Source organism: Vulpes lagopus, chromosome 2 (genome assembly GCF_018345385.1).
Source record: "Vulpes lagopus strain Blue_001 chromosome 2, ASM1834538v1, whole genome shotgun sequence".
Taxonomy (NCBI): domain Eukaryota; kingdom Metazoa; phylum Chordata; class Mammalia; order Carnivora; family Canidae; genus Vulpes; species Vulpes lagopus.
Genome location: NC_054825.1, coordinates 166,158,170 through 166,174,795, shown reverse-complemented (window position 1 = coordinate 166,174,795; position 16,626 = coordinate 166,158,170). Strand labels below are relative to the sequence as shown.

Sequence of the window (16,626 nt, the reverse complement as noted above, 5' to 3'; positions counted from 1 at the left end):
ATGAGGGGCAGTAGTGAGCAGCTCTAAGCAGAGATGTTGCATGGGCTCTCTCTGGCTGAGTGGTAGAGAAGGGGTGTCTTAGAGCATGGCCCATGCCCCACAGGACCCCAGGAGCTGCTGTCAGTGACATCTGGGCTGACCTGGTGCTGATTCCTGCGCTCTGACCTGAGACCTCTGGGTTCTGAGCTGTGATGTTCCTTCCAAGCTGGGATCTCTGGGGTCTTGGTTCAGGGTCGGGGCCTCTGGGTTATGAGCACCAGCGAGGACAGAGTGCTGGGCCCAGGGTGGATGGGGAGAGCTGGGGTCTTGTGGGAAGTAGAGAGGGAGAGGAGGCACGTGGAACACAGGAACACAGTTTGAGCTGCACCTTTATTGGAGGGGTGGTGGTGGAGGGGTTTCTGGGTGTGGAGGAGATAGGCAGGGTCTCAGTCGACGTAGTGTGGCCACGTCTGGATGATTTCATAGAGTCGGTCGCCTGGAGAGAGTGTCTGCTGCACATCCCGGTGTCCTCTGAGCTGGTATCTGGGGTTCAGTTTTCCCTGAGCCACACCACAAGCCAGCAGACTCTGGGCCGCCCTGAGGGCCCGGGGTGGGGGAGATCGCTCTGGGGAGGCAGAGGCAGGAGTTAGGCTGGAGCTTCCTTGAGAGGCAGAGGTAGTGTGGGGTAGTGGTTCCAATTATGCATCCTGACCCACTAGTACCCAGAACAGGGTCTGTCTCAGTCCCTTAGCAGTGACTTAACCCTATCTGCTTCAGTTTCCCCATCTGTGAAAGGAGAGAATGATAGCACCTGCCCACTGGGCTGTGGGACAAGAAAATGAGTTATTCTATATAAAGCCCCCACAGAACAGTGCCTGGCATAGGTTAAACCCTCAGCAAGTGTCAGGGTCAGAGCTTATCCTCCTCCTTCTGCCCCCACACCTCTGGGTCCTACCCATGGTGGTGGCTATTTATCAGGCACTTCTTAAATGCCATGGACTGGCCAAAGACGTTTTATGCAGATTGACTAATCCTGGCCCAAACCATGTGGGTGAAAAGAACTGGTCATTATCCAAAGGAGGTGAGGCTTGAAGAAGCCGACTCACTTGCCCAAGGTCACATAGCTTGTTGGTGGTGGAGCCTCCCAAGGACTACATACCATGGGATGCTGGACCCCAGGTCGGCCCTCCATCCCAACAGCTGGACACTTACCCATATAGTTACCCATGAAGGAGATGCCAATGGAGATGGGGTTCCAGTTGACACCTGTGTGGTCACCCTTGGTGTCCCAGCCCCGGCCCTCATACACGAGCCCATCTTCTCCAATCAGGAAGCTGCATAGGGGAGTGGGAGGGTGGGCTTGATGAATAAATGAAGGCGATCCTGGGGGAGGACTCCTCCCTCCACTCACCCTGCCCCTTGCTACTCACACACAATTTCTCCCAACACCTCCCTCTTATCCTGTCATCCGATGCCTCTGGCCCCTGCCATGTGCCAAGCACAGCTCCACATATATCTTTTATTCACGCTCATGCTCACCTGTGAGTCAGTACTGCCCCTCCCCCCCATTCTGTAGGTGGAGAATCAGAGAGGTGGGGATATCTTCCCACAGTCACACAGCCAGACAGGGACAGAGCCCACATTTTCACCTGGGTCCCTGGGGACTCCCACCCACGTGATCCTGTTCCTTGCTTCCTCCAGCCTCCCAGGAGGATTTGTTGAGGTCTTGATTTGCTCAGTCCTCTCATGCAGTCCTCTGAGGCAGGTGCTGCCAAGCTCATGCCCCATAGACCCCTGCCTCTCAGAACTCTTTTCTCTAAAGCTCTTCTGCCCTGGGCCCAACCTGCTTCCTGCTTTCTCTTCCCTGCTGGGGTACACGGAGTGACAGGATCTGGGACTCAAGGATTGGCATCACAACCAGATACAGACCCTGGAGTTCCAGCATCTGCCCGGTGGAGCATCTGCTATCCTGGCATCAGATCCTTAAGGCTTATTTGACATGTCTTAATTGAGCAAGTCTGATTTGGAATGTTGGAATTAACTAGAAGATCTCTTCTTGCTCACGCAGTCACCCGGGATGTAAAGAATGTTGGAGCTTAAGAATCTGGGTTCTGAATCTCCCATGCAGGAAGCCAGACTCAGAATCTGGCTCTGAAGAGACTAGAAATTCCATAGTGATGCTGTGGGTACACCCACTCCCTGGGTATTGGGCTGCTTATGGCCCTGCTACAGACCCAGCACCTGGCACGGCAGTTGGGACTCCTTGTGTATTTGTGAAATGGAAGCATCTAATTTAAACCTCCAGCACCACCACCAGGTGGGTAGAGTGAGGAACCCTTTTTATAAGTAAAGACACGGAGACTCAGAATGTGATGTGACAAGGAAGGGAGATCCAGAACGCTGGGATCAGACTCTAAATCCTAAAATCTAAGAAACAGACTTTCAGTTGGCTTTTCCATAAGGCAGTTTAAGCCAGAAGCTGGGGAGCCAAGCTTTGTCTTCACTACCTCATGGAAACACTTAAAATCGGAGCACCTGAGTCTCAGAGACAAAACTGGGAAGTTTGAGCCTTTGAACCGCAAAAGCTTGAGCCAGAAGAGCTGGGGATTCCCTCCGAGGCCTCTATAGTTCCACTGAGGTCCTCCGATTCCCGGCCCTATTCGAAGCTGTCTCTAAGGGTGGAACCTGGGAACCTGGATTTCCAGCACAGTGACTGGTGCTTACCAAGGTCTGAGAACCTGTAGGTTCAGAGTTCACTCGCTGCGGAGGCCCTTGTGTGGGACCTGGGCCTGTTACCCAGGAAAGGGATATGGGGGGTAGGGCCCCCAGACACAGATCTAAGCAGTCCTTTGTTTCTGCCACCATCCACTTACAGTCTGTTCTGCCCTCGGAGGCCAGAGGGAGCTGCTCCCACCCAGCAGGCTCACATCCCTCCCATGGCTCCTGTCTTCTGACCCCGTGACCGCTAAGGCCCTGTGCCATCTGGCTCTGTGGAGCTGGTCCTGTTCATCCAGCTCCCAGCTCTCTCCAGCCATCCTGACCTCTGTCCTTGAGATGTGACCCTCTCATTTGGCCTCAGAGCCTTTACCCCTGCTGGACCTCCAGCTTACCTCTCTTCCCGCAGCCCTCCATCCATCCCATCTGAATTCATCTGGTTGCTTTTGCTTGTTTCCCACCTGTTCCTCCCTGTTGGTCTTTAAATCCCATTGGGCCAGATTCCTACAGCTCATGTGTCCCCCATCCCAGCACTGGGGCAGGGCCTGGCACACAGTAAGTGCCTGAAGGCAAAAGGCCATGAACTTGGGGTTTCCCATTGCATGCTAGTCGGTGTCCTAAGTGCTTTGCATGTGTGTATTGGCTGATTTAGTGACCCAGTGGAGGGCCACAAGCTGACTCTGCAGAGGAGGGAAAGGAAACCAAAGTGAGGAGAGCAACAAGCAGAGCTGAGACTGGACCCTGCCCCGGTCCACTGCCCCCCACCTGTACCCTTACTCCCACCTCCCCACCCCACGCTTAACCAGCCTGCTTGTCTGCCTCCCAGCAGGGGCAGCAGACTTTATGAAGGGACTCCAATGTAAAGGACACTTTCTTTTGTGTTGGCAAAATCTGCACCTGCCTCTGGGGAGCAGAGCTTGGACTTAAGCCTTATCCCTTCCTGCTAGTACCTGTCTGCTGCCCGCACATGCGCAGTGCTGTGTGCCCGCTGTTGGGGGCAGGGGGCTGTCAGCCAGGTGGCTCTAGGGCCGCCTGGGCTCCCTGGAGCTGCACACCTTTCCTTACACCTGCCCCACCCCCCACCCCCACCTTGGCTCCCTCAGCACTCACTTGTAGCCTACATCACACCAGTTGAGTGACTTCGTGTGGTAGCTGTGCACGTTCTGCACCTGCATCAGGCACAAGGCCGGGCTGTTGCAGTGGCTGCCAGCTGTGTGAGACACCACCACGTTGCGCACTGGCAGTTGTAGCTTCTCGGTGCATCTGGACACTGGGGCCCTCCACTCTCTCCGGGGAACGATGGGGCAGCAGGAGTTTAAGGGGTCTTCTCCAGGCACTCCGAGTCCAAGTCCGAGAAGAGCGAGGAGAGCCCAGGTGAGCAGCACACCGGGGGTGGACATGGCAGGCGAGGCACGCAGGGATGGATAGGAGTTCGTGGCTGGCTGGGCCGCCTTTATCCCCTGGGGCCTGGCATGGGAGGGGAGGGCCTTGCTTCACACCCCAGCAGGACGGGCGGGTCACACTGAACTCCAGATTCCACTTCCTTCTCTAGCAGGACCGCAACAGGATGCGGTGTGGTGAAGTGAGGAAGTGGGGAGCCTGTGGCAAACCCAGGGGCCTCTCTTCTAGCTGAGAGTCAGGGTGGGGACGGGTGCACGGACCGGCCACTAACCCTGCGGTTTCTGGAAGAGCAAGGGCCTGGCTCCCTGCCAGGCTTTGTCTCTCCTCTCAGTGGGGCTTTGGACAACTCACCAGGATCACTGCCCCCCCCCCCCCCGCCCCACTCATCTCTCTTCCTCCTGGAGGCACCAGGGTAACAAAGGCTCTTCTCTCTCTTTTTTTAATTGAAGGATAATTAACATACTATTGTATTTAGTTTCAGGTGTATAACAGTGATTTGACAGCTTTGTACATTAGTCAGTGCTCACCCTGTTAAGTGTGACCCCCATCTGTCACCAAACAATGCAATAGCAGTTCTGTTGACTACATTCCCCATGCTGTACTTCTCTGTGACTTGTTTTATAACTAGAAGTTTGTACCTCTTAATCCCCTTTATCTACTTCACCCACCTCTCCACCCCCACCTCTTCCCCTCCTGCCAGTTTGGTCTCTGTATTTAAGAATCCAAAGCTCCCATTTTGAAAACACTTCTCCCAGGCCCAAGCCCACGGTCATGTAACCCCTGCAGCAAACTGAAGATGTTGAGTGGTGGGAAGCCCGTTTCACACTTGAGGACACTGGTGTGGGGAGAGGGGAAGTCTCCTTGGTGAGACAGGGGGACATAGGAGAGCCTGGTGGTCCACAGCCTGGATTCAGAGCCAGGCTGCCTGCATTTGAATTCTGGCCACATTCCAGTGTCTGATCTCTTGCAAGTGAGGTTTCGGTACCTCAGTTTTCCCTACCTACAAAACAGGGATAATAATGTAAAGTACCTGACTTCATAAGGTTGACGTGAATTAAGGAATTATGTGGATTGATAAGGGTCGGGCCCTTATGAGATGTCTGGCCCATAATGCCACACAAGGGCCACTGGGACTCAAGCTCAAATCTGTCCTTGGTAGCAAGCAACAGGTTTTGCATTGGGTGACACTGGCAGCTCCATTCTGCACCGGAGGGACTCTCAGGTCCAGGGCCACTTAGTGGCCTGAGATCACCTGTTGGGGCAGAAGACTCTCCTGGGGCCTCTGCCCTGCCTAAGCCCTCTTCCCCATTCCTTCCTAGCAGCTGGTGAGTTGAGGGCAGACCCCTTCCTTTTCTCTAACTCCTTTCCTCCCACTTTAGTGGATTTAAAAAAAAATTACAAAAGTAATACATGCTAGCTGTAACAAGTTGGACTGATAAATGCAAATCCCCTGTGCCCCAGTCCCCTCCAGCTCAAGCTCACTAATAACAGCTTACTAAAAACAGTGTGGTATGTTTTCTTGTACTCTGTTGCCTGTGCTCTGGAGGTCATGCTCACATCTGTGATATAGAATAGCATACCAGGCATGACTGAGCATTTTTTAAAAAAAAGATTTATTTATTTGAGAGAGAGAGAATGAGCTGGGCATGAACAGGGGGAGGAGTAGAGGGTGAAGCAGACTCTCTGTTGAGCAGGGAGTCTGATGCACAACTTGATCCCAGGACCCTGGGATCATGACCTGAACCAAAGGCTTAACCATCTGAGCCATCCAGGCTTCCATCGCTAAACATGTTTCATGAATTCTCTCAGCACATGCTTCCAACAGGTCTGGGAGATAGATATTATTATTAACCCCTTTTATAGTCAAGAAAACTGAGGCCCAGAGAGATGATCACATATGGGGAGAAGATAGTGATGCTGGAGTTTAGCCACAGGCTTCCAGGACCTCAGAGATGGAGTTCCTAAACTCCATATTCCATATTCCACTCATATTCCACTTCCTACAAACATATGTAAGACCCTATATGTAGTTTTTAATTTTGTTAAGTTACTATTTTATTATATTTTTAAAGATTTATTTATTTATATATATATTTTAAAGATTTTTATTTGACAGAGAGAGAGCACGGGGTGGGGGGCAGCAGGCAGAGGGAGAGGGAGAAGCAGACTCCTCACTGAGCAGGGAGCTGGATGCAGGGCTAAACCCCAGGACCCTGGGATCATGACCTGAGCTGAAGGCAGACGCTTAAGCAACTGAGCCACTCAGGTACCCCAAGATTTTATTTTTAAGTAATCTCTACAGCCAACTTGGGGCTCGAACTCACAACCCTGAGATCAAGAGTCGAATGTTCTGATTGAGCTAGCCAGGCACCCCTATATTTTTTAAATAACAAAATCAAATCATGCATTAGTCTGCCTTTTGTTACCTACTATCCCATGTGCCTCTCCCTGGGTGAACACAGCTAATTCTAATTGAATCTTCATAATAGTTGGATAGTATTTCATGGTATAGGCTTACCATTTTGACATAATCTTTACTTTTCTTGAAGCTTTGCAGGTCTTCCTCCCACTCCCACACTGCACAAAGTATTATCAGACATCCAGCCCTACGTACTAGAGCATTTATAACTGATAAATACAGACTTTAGGTCGAAGACTATACATATTTAATAGTTATTACCAGATTATTTTTCCTCGAGGGCCGCTAACAATTCATATTTCTACCAGTAATGTATTGGAGCCTCTATGCACCCCAGAAATGGGTGTTATCACTTCTTAAATTTATGGGTATAAAGCGATATCTCTTTGTAACTTTTACTGGCATTTTTATGACCACCCAGGAAATTTTTTTCTATGTTTTCTGCCCGCATGGATTTGTCTTCTGTCGGTTGCCTGTCATCTCTTGTCCATTTTTGAAATAAATTGGGCTGGGAGTGGCTGGCTGGCTCAGTTGATGGAGAATGCGCCTCTTGATCTTGGGTTTGTGAGTTCAAGCCCCAAGCTGGCTGTAGAGATTCCTTAAGGGAAAAAAAAAAATCTTAAAAAAAAAATAAATTGTTTTTTTTTGCCTTTTTGTTATCAATTTGCAAAATGAAGAAAAGAATCCCATAACGGATTGTTGAGTCGTTGGGTATGTATAATTCGTGTCTCTGTTCTTTTTGAAAGCATTAAAGAGTAACATATGTATGGAAGATTGTACAAATGTACTTTTTAAATAGAGTTAATAGAATTAATAGAGTGAAGAACTGTGTTAATTTTCACTCCACGAATACATTGTGTATCTAGCACCCTGGTCAGGAAATAGAGCTACATTAAAATTTTTAATAGATATTGCCAAATCCCATCCTTAAAAGGTTTTAGTATTTCTTATCCCCAGTAAATTAGATCAGTTTTTAAATGCTCTCACAATCCAAGGAATGGTGTCTCATTATTGTTTTACTTGCATTTATTCATCAGAGAGGTAGTTGTCTTTTTACAATACGACATCGATCTTTTGTGAGTTATCTGCTCATCTCTTTGAATCTCTCAATTTCCCTGTTGGGTCCTTGTATATGGGGAATATTAACATTGTCAAATGTGCTACAAACCTTTCCTCCAGTTTATTAAAAAAATCCTTTCTTTCTTTTATGGTTTCTGTGTTTCCAGTCCTGCCTTAAGTAGATTTTTTTTTTAAGATTTTCTATTTATTCATGAGAGACATAAACAGAGGGAGAAGCAGGCTCCTTACAGGGAGCCCCATGTGGGACTCGATCCTGAGACCCTGGGATCACGACCTGAACCAAAGGCAGACACTCAACCACTGAGCCACCCAGGCATCCCTGCCTTAAGAAGATCTTAATATGCCAAGATTGTAAAATTTTTTCTATTTATTTATTCATTTATTTCAGATTTTATTTACTTATTTGGGAGAGAGCATGAGAGAACCCTAGCGAAAGAGCACAAGCAGAGGGGAGAGCAGAGGGAGAGGGAGAAACAGACTCCCCACTGAGCAGGAAGCAGATGCGGGACTCCAACCCAGGACCCGGAGATCATGACCTGAACTGAAGGCAGATGCTTAACTGACTGAGCCACCTAGGCGCCCCGAAACTTTTTCTATTTAAAAAAAATATTGCGGGCAGCCCTGGTGGCGCAGTGGTTTAGCGCTGCCTGCAGCCCAGGGCCTGATCCTGGAGACCTGGGATCGAGTCCCACGTCAGGCTCCTGCATGGAGCCTGCTTCTCCCTCCTCCTGTGTCTCTGCCTCTCTCTCTCTCTATGTCTATAATAAATAAATAAATAAATAAATAAATAAATAAATAAATCTTAAAAATATTGCTATCTTGTTTTTACTTTTAGACTTTTACCTCGGCTGGATTTTATAATTGCAAATGGTGTAAGGTAGGGGTTTAATTTTGTTTCCAAATGGCTAAAGCCATTTGTCCTGGCACTGTTTATTAAATAGTTAGACCTGATTTTAAATTTAAGCCCTACCACTCATTGCCTTGGGCAATCAGGCAGCATTTGACATACTTGACCACTTCCCTCTTGAAATGTTCACTTCCCTCAGCTTCTGTGTTGTAAGACTGTCTTGATTTTCCTTCTGCTTCTCTAGACAGGCTTTTTCTTGCTTTTTTAACTCATTTTTTCTTCCTTCACCATCGTACTATACTTGTTCTGCTGGGTGATTTCATCCAGGTAATGGATTCAGCTGCCGCTGAAATGCAGATGACTTCCTGATTTTTATGTCCAGCATGGAGCTCTCAGATGAATTCTGGATCTGTGTATCCACGTACCTCCTTGATATCTCTACTTGGATGTCCCACAGGGACCTCAAATGCAAGGTTTCCAAAATGGTTTATGATTTGTTCCTCTAAAATCAGCCCTCTTCCAGGAATTCCTGTCTAAAGGAACACTGTGATTGTCTTCCAGTTACAAAAGCCATGCATCAGAGCACCATCCTTGACCAACCTCTACTCTGTCCCCTCTTGTTTCTAGCCCCCAAAACAACACTCAGCACTTAGTAGGTGCTCAATAAATACTGAATGATTGATTAATATCCAGTTCACAGGGCACTTGGGTGGCTCAGTTGTTGATCATCTGCCTTTGGCTCAGGTTGTGATCCTCTTTCTTTCTGTGTGTCTCACAAGAATAAAATAAAATCTTTAAAATAATAATAATAATAATAATAATAATAATAATAATAATATCCAGTTCACCCCCAAGTCATGTTGCTGTTATCTCCATATTTAGGGGATATGAATGAATTCCACTGCTCCTGTCTATGTCACTCTCCCCACCTTGGCCCAGTCACCATGTTCTTGCACCTGGATTTTGCTCCCACTTCTTCGGTGACTTCTTACCATGCATGCACTTTGGCTCCTGTGAGCTCAGATCTGCTCAGGTCACCCTCAAACGCAAGTCAGTTTTCTGTGGCTCCTCATGACTCTAAGGATGAATTCCAAGCACCTCAACATGGGCTGCCTCCAACCTAGCCTCACTTGGCTTACTCTTGAGACCTTCTTCCTGAATCATCTAGCTTCCCTGCCCTTCTTGCTGCCCTTGAAAATGCTTTGGCTACCTTGTCCTCAGGGGACTTTCTATGTAGTATGTCCAAGTTTTAAATAGAGGAATCTTCTTTTTTTTTTTTTTAAAGATTTTATTTATTTATTCATGAGAGACACAGAAAGAGGCTGAGACGCAGGCAGAGGGAGAAGCAGGCTCCCTGAGGGGAGCCCGACGTGAGACTTGATCCCAGGACCCCGGGATCATGCCCTGAGCCGAAGGCAGACATGCAACCACTGAGCCACCCAGGTGCCCCAAAATAGAGGAACTTGAAGAAATTCAGAAACTTTGTACCTTGCCTTTACGATTTCAAAACACTCAGCTTGCCTTTTGTAAAAAGACAGGAATATTTACACATTAGATTGCTCATCAGTACTAAGTATATCATCATTAACCAGGTGGTGTGAAGTCTTCCCTTGTTAGAATTTTTTTTATTCATTCTGCATCTTGTCAGCCTAAAATTGAGACATGCCCTGGTGAGCATTTACAAGAGCTTCAATTGGTAATTGTTATATTACCTTTAATCCTGAGACTGTATTACTACTGTATTTTATTAATAGGAAATTAGATCTACTCCCTGTATGTTTTAGGAAGTTGAATTTTTAAATATTTAATTCATCAACTGCCTTTCTTAAATCTCATTATAATTAATTCAGCCATTTTAAAAACTCCTCAGGTTCTCTTGAAGTTAACAAAAAACACCGGTTTTCTTTGTTGTGTCAAAAATGAAAGAAGTCAAATGCTGATTATAGCGAAGACATGGTTAAAACACAATGCAGAATCATTTTCCCCCCCTTGACATTCTCAACCCTGGAATGCTCACCTCCCTCACTCCCCCCCTTCCTAATTCTCACTTACTCTTCCTCCCTGTCGCCTCCTCAGAGCTGACAAATTAGCCTATTCATTTATTTCCCCACATTAATTTCTTTCCTTCCTATTTATCCCTGTAGTTATTAACTAACCTGAGCAATTCTTTGATGAATTTCTGTCTTTCCTACTCTACAGTGAAGTCTATAAGTATTGTCCAAACCGAGATACTTGAGGGAGCCATTGATAGTTTTGCCGGGTCAATAGGCATCCGTGGATTCTCCCAAATAATCCAGGATGTATCATCACCTCACTTAAAGATATCATTTGCCCCCCGCCTTGAATACCACTATAGCCCCAATTCCTTGCACATAGTTGGTGATAGATACAGGGCAAGCTCCCATTCTAAGCCACCCTCAGTTTCTCCGCCTGTGAAATGTATTTAATGACAGTCCTACCCTCATAGGGCTGTTGAAAGCACCAGTGCTGGATGGAGTCTCTATCCTCATAAGCTAACAGCTGCTAAGCAGAAGACCATCTTCCCTCTTCACAAAAACTTACCTTCACAAAGTCAACATAGAAGGATATGCACAAAACAAACCAAATGTCTGTGCACTTTCAAAGTGGATTTTTTTTCCTACCAGAGACCATGGCTCACTCTGGACCATTGGGGGGCTGAGGGGTGGTTGGGGAGGAGGAGGAAGAGGACAGCTTTCTCCCACATTTGTTGAATCTGCCCCTCTTTCAGTAAAGTCGGGAAAGCCACGTGATTAATACCTTTTTGTTGTTGTTCCTTTTTTTTTTTTTTTTTTAAGATTTTATTTATTCATGATGGGGGGGTGGGGCAGAGACACAGGCAGAGGGAGAAGCAGGTTCCATACTGGGAACCCGACGATGGAAGACTCCATCCTGGGATTCCAGGATCACACCCTGGGCCGAATGCAGGCGCTGAACCGCTGAGCCACCCAGGGATCCCCTTTTGTTCCTTTTAAAAAAGAGATTTATTTATTTATTTGAGAGGAGGGGGAGAGGCCGAGGGAGAGAGAGTACCACGTGGACTGCGTGCTCAGCTTAGAGCCTGACCCGGGGCTCGATCCCTCGATCCCATGACTGTGAGATCATGACCTAAGATGAAACCAAGAGTCGGCCGGCTTAACCCGACGGAGCTGAGCCACCTGGGTGCCTGCTTTTGTTTATCTTTTTGGGGGAATGGGACTGCTTTTCTTTTGTCGGCCCCCATCCCCATCCAGGCCTTCCTGTGGGTGTCTCCTCCCTTACCTGGGCTAACTCAGGCATCTCTGCTCACAACGTGCTCTCAGCGCCCCCATCCTGCTGCCCAGTTCCTTTTTAGTAACTCCCTTGGAATTCTGAGTTTTCAAGCACCTTGGAATTCTTCCAGGAACATGGAGGCTTCCAGAGAGGCCCCTGGCTCCCAACTTATAGCCCAGCCCTCTTCTTTTTAAAATCCTCTTCTCCATCCCACCATGGGGGCCTCCTGTTCATCCCACTTGCTTGCCAGCTCTAACCACGTCTCAGAGACAGAGGGAGCCCCTAGGGCTCAGAGCTGCACACCTGACCCCTCATACCACTGACTCAGGAAAGAGGCTCAGGCGAGTTTTGGAAGGCGACTAGTGGTTGCCTGTTCAGGGAATTGTAGGGTCTCCAGGCTCCATAGCATGTCCAGAAGCAGGGACACATCTTGCTCCTGGCGATTCTCTGACCTGAGAGACTCAGGCCTGTGTCTAAGGACAATATCGATGCTAACTAATTCCATTCCACAGTTCTTTACTGAGAACCTGGGGGGGGGGGCACCTACCTGTTGCAGGTGCTGGGGATGCAGCGGTAAATAAAACAGAAATTCCTGTTCGCCCTTTCTAGTAGGGAGGACACACAGTAAACAAAGAAACTAATAGCTATTTAAAATGGCGCCAGGTGGAGATCCCTGGGTGGCTCAGCGGTTTGGCACCTGCCTTTGGCCCAGGGTACGATCCTGGAGTCCTGGGATCAAGTCCCACATCCGGCTCCCTGCATGGAGCCTGCTTCTCCCTCCTCCTGTGTCTCTGCCTCTCTCTCTATCATGAATAAATAAATCTTAAAAAAAAAAATAATAGCGCCAGATATACTATAGCTTCTCGTGGTGGCGCGACTAGGGTTAGGCCTGGCGGGTAGGAGGCACCCCAGGAGCATCAGCAGCTTTGACCTTGGGTTTGATTTCGACCTTGGCCTTGGTTTCTGCGCGGCGTGGAGGAGCCTTCTCCGCGGTTCCCTCCTCCTACCGCCAGAGGGCGCGACGTCCCCATCTGTCCTCACCCTTCTCCGCGCTTTTCCCCAATCTTTTATTTTTTATTTATTTATTTATTTTTATTTTTATGATAGTCACACACACACAGAGAGATTTTAAATCTTTTTTTAAAAAGATTTTCTACTTTTAAGTAATCTCTACTCCCAACAAGGGGCTGGAACTCTCAATCCTGAGATCAAGAGTCAACAGGCTCCACCTGTTCAGCTAGCCAGGTGCCTTGCCCCCTTGCATATTTAAGAGATCATTTTGGGGGACAGAGAGAGAGAAGGATGGAAGATAGCACAAACTCCTAGAGGTCTATAAGGACACCCATAGAAACTTCTGGAAGCTGGTTTTCAACCATAAGGGAAGTCACAATTAGTGTGTGGTCAACTCTTCAGAAGGCAGAGAAGATACAGAGAGTCTGTGATAATATTGCTGAGCCTCTGGATTTGGCCTCACCTAAGATCAGCCCTCTTATCAAATTCTTCTGCCCTTTGACACTCCATAAATTAGATTGATTTTTACTAATTTCTTGTTTCAACCTCTCAATTGATTAGGACTGTTCTATTTACTGTGTCTTTGACAGTTTGTGTAATATAATGGTTGTGGTAGGCTGAAAAGTGGTCCTCATCAAAGATACCCACATCCTAATTCCTGGAACTGTGTGTGTTCCTTCACATGGCAAAACAACAACCCCCCAAAGGTCTTTGCTGGTGTGATTGTGCTCAGGATCTTGCAAAAGGGATTAATTCAGATTATCCAGGCAGGCTCTAAATACAATCATACTTATAAGAGGGAAGGAGAGGGCTATTTGACAGGAGACAGAAGAGAAAGCCATGCAAAGAGAGAGGCAGAGGGGATCCCTGGGTGGCGCAGCGGTTTGGCGGCTGCCTTTGGCCGGGGGCGTGGTCCTGGAGACCCGGAATCGAATCCCATGGCAGGCTCCCGGTGCATGGAGCCTGCTTCTCCCTCCCTCTGTGTCTGCCTCTCTCTCTCTGTGACTATCATAAATAAATAAATAATAATAAAAAAGAGAGAGAGAGAGAGAGGCAGAGATTGGAACAATGCAGGTGCAGCAAAAGGTACCAGTATCCACCAGAAGCCAGAAGAGGAATAAACAAATTTTCCCTTCAAGCCTCCAGAGAGAGGCAATCACAGTAGGAACTGAGCATCCCTGAACATTATTGCTGGGCACGACAGGAATCCAAGCCCTGACTGCTCTTTACGCAGACCATTTCTTGGGATCCTGTTTATAACCAGCAACCCTGAAGGGTAAGGTAACATTTCCTCCCAGAAAAAGATAAACTTGCTTACTGCTCCTATAAAAGTGGCAGATTCCTGAAGCTCAGTGTTCTCCAGGTGTGATATAACCCCAGGCACGTACAGCACCCTGACTCCCTCTGCATGCCCCATGGTACTTGGAAGGGCGGCAGGGGGTGGGGTGGGGTGGGGGAGATGAATCAACAGAAGCAAGTATCCTATACTCATCCTTTTGGTGTGCTCTGAATACTGGAGTCCTTTGTCTCTGAACCCGATGTTTTATGCCTTCTGCCAACTTTTATGAAACGATTGCAGAATAATTTGTTGGCTTGTAAAGTGGAATAAAATCCAGACCCTGACAGTTCTACTGCTGGATTCCAACATTCAAAGAATAAAGAACTCTTTCATAAAAACTCTTTCTGAAAATAGAGGTAAGGAATACTTCCTGACTCATTTTTATGAGACCAGTGTAATCCAGATACCAAAGCCAGAAAGAAAGGTATTCCAGAAAAAGAAAAAAAAATCACAGATCAATATCCCTTCATGAAAATAGATGCAAAAACTCTTTAACAAAGTATGAGCCAGCGAATTCAACAACACGTAACGAGATCAGGTAAGGTTTAAGTCAGCAGCTCAGGGCGTGCTTAACATTTAAAACCCAGGGATGCCTGGGTGGTTCAGTGGTTGAGCATCTGCCTTTGGCTCAGGGCGTGATCCTGGGGTACCGGATCAGGTCCCACATCAGGCCCCTTGCAGGGAGCCTGCTTCTTCCTCTGCCTGTGACTCTGCTTCTCTGTGTCTCTCATGAATAAATAAATAAAATCTTTAAAAAATTTTTTGCAACTAGAGTTGATTATTCATCAGTTCCTAAGCAGAAGAATGGTGAAGAGGCACCCACAGGGGTAAAGACCAAAGGAAAGGTGAGAATGTGGTCACAGCACAAGATACTTTGGAACAACTGGGACCCAACTATGTTAAGGATGAGACATCGACTATAGGGAAAACTCAGAAAATCATTATTAAAAAGAATCAGTCATTCAGAGCCTGGCTGGCTCAGTTGGTAGAGCATGGGACTCTTGTAGAGCATGGAACTCTTGATCTTGGGGTTGTGAGGTTGAGCCCCATGTTGGGTGTAGAGATTACTTTTTTCAAAAGGAGAAGGAGGAGAAGGAAGAGAAAGAGGAGGATGGGGAGGAGGAGGAGAAAAAGGAAGGGGGGAGGAGAAGGGGGAAGAGCAGGAGAAAGATAAGTAGGGCGGAAGAGGAGGGGGAGGAGGAAAAAAGAGGAGGGGGAAAAGGAAGAGGAGGAGAAAGAAGAGGGGGGGAGGAGAGAAGGAAAAAGAAGATGAGGAGGAGGGGAATGAGCCATTAGGTTTTGGCCTGCCAGACGGTTTCTCTGGTTGATTGGCAGCTCCACAAGATTTGCCTTTTCCCCTTCAGCTTCCTGGATTAGGTGACAGAGACACCTAGCAAGAAAATATCAGGGCATAGCAAAAAGATGTGAGCTGGCAAGCAGATGTTCTAAGGCAGCAGAAAATAGCAAATGGAAAAAAGACAACAGAATAACAGAGAAAATGGAAAAAGAAGCACAGCAGCTAAAGAAGAAGAAAAAACCAGAATCGACAGTGAAGCTTCCATCACACATGTTCTTCAAATGTCAAAGTGCCAGTAAGAGATCTGAGCTCCACCTCTCTGGGGTGGGTATGTATTTAAGAGTATTTTCAGAATATAAAACTTGATTTTTAAAAAAAAATCCTATTTTTTATTTATTTTTATTTATTTAAAGATTTTATTTATTTAGTCACTAGAGACGCACACACACACACAGAGGCAAAGACACAGGCAGAGGGAGAAGCAGGCTCCATGCAAGAAGCCTGATGTGGGACTCGATCCCGAGACCCCAGGACCATGCCCTGGGCTGAAGGCAGATACCAAACCACTGAGCCACTCTGGCATCCCCAAAATCTTATTTTTAAGTAATCTCTACACCCAGTGTGGGGCTCAAAATCATGATCCCGAGATCAAGAGCCATGTGCTCCACTGATTGAGCCAGCCAGGTGCCCCCAAATTTGATTTTTGATGCATTCAGCAGGTCACCCAGGACACCAGGATTCTCTCAAAGTGTCTAGAACTCCTAGGGCTCAAGACTCAAGAGAAAAGACTTATGAGATCAGATTTTCTTCAACAAACTGCAAATATGAAACAATTGTTCGTGGGAGAAAAATTATCATAATTGGAATGTGCCAGTACCTCTTCAAAAGCTAGTGCTTCTAGCAAATAAAGGGGTAGAGATGATTTTGTGGTGGAAGAGTACAGGGTTGTCTTCTCTCCTTCACTGTGCAGAACAATAAAATATACTCTTGAATTTTTCTGTGATTTCCTGACCTACATTAGCCAAACGTGGGGACTTGAAACTTCATTATTTTTGTTGTTGTAAGCTGGCATTGGCATGTATTTCCTCTCATTTGAGCTGGTACTGTTGGTGTTTGATGCATACACCAAGAAATTTGAAGATTTGGGTTTCTCAGAAAACAACATGAAGTGATTTTCATGAGTGATTTTCTTTACCATTAAAAAAAACAATCAGTATAGTTTGTCATGGCAACAAGCTAAAGAAGAAAGCTGTATGATCATCTCGACA

At 47.0% G+C, this 16,626-nt stretch overlaps 1 protein-coding gene across 1 annotated transcript in view; it reads right to left on the bottom strand.

The window, feature by feature from the left end:
* Positions 1 to 360: 360 nt before the first annotated feature.
* PGLYRP1 (peptidoglycan recognition protein 1) overlaps positions 361 to 16,626 on the bottom strand; it is a 42,985-nt gene continuing 26,719 nt past the window's right edge. Inside the window, exons 4-6 of the mRNA XM_041746357.1 lie at positions 3,805 to 4,161; positions 1,192 to 1,313; positions 361 to 604 (exon numbers count right to left, since the gene is read on the bottom strand). Coding sequence (XP_041602291.1) covers positions 426 to 604; positions 1,192 to 1,313; positions 3,805 to 4,161 — 658 coding nt within the window. The 3' untranslated portion in view covers positions 361 to 425. The remainder of the gene's footprint in view (positions 605 to 1,191; positions 1,314 to 3,804; positions 4,162 to 16,626) is intronic.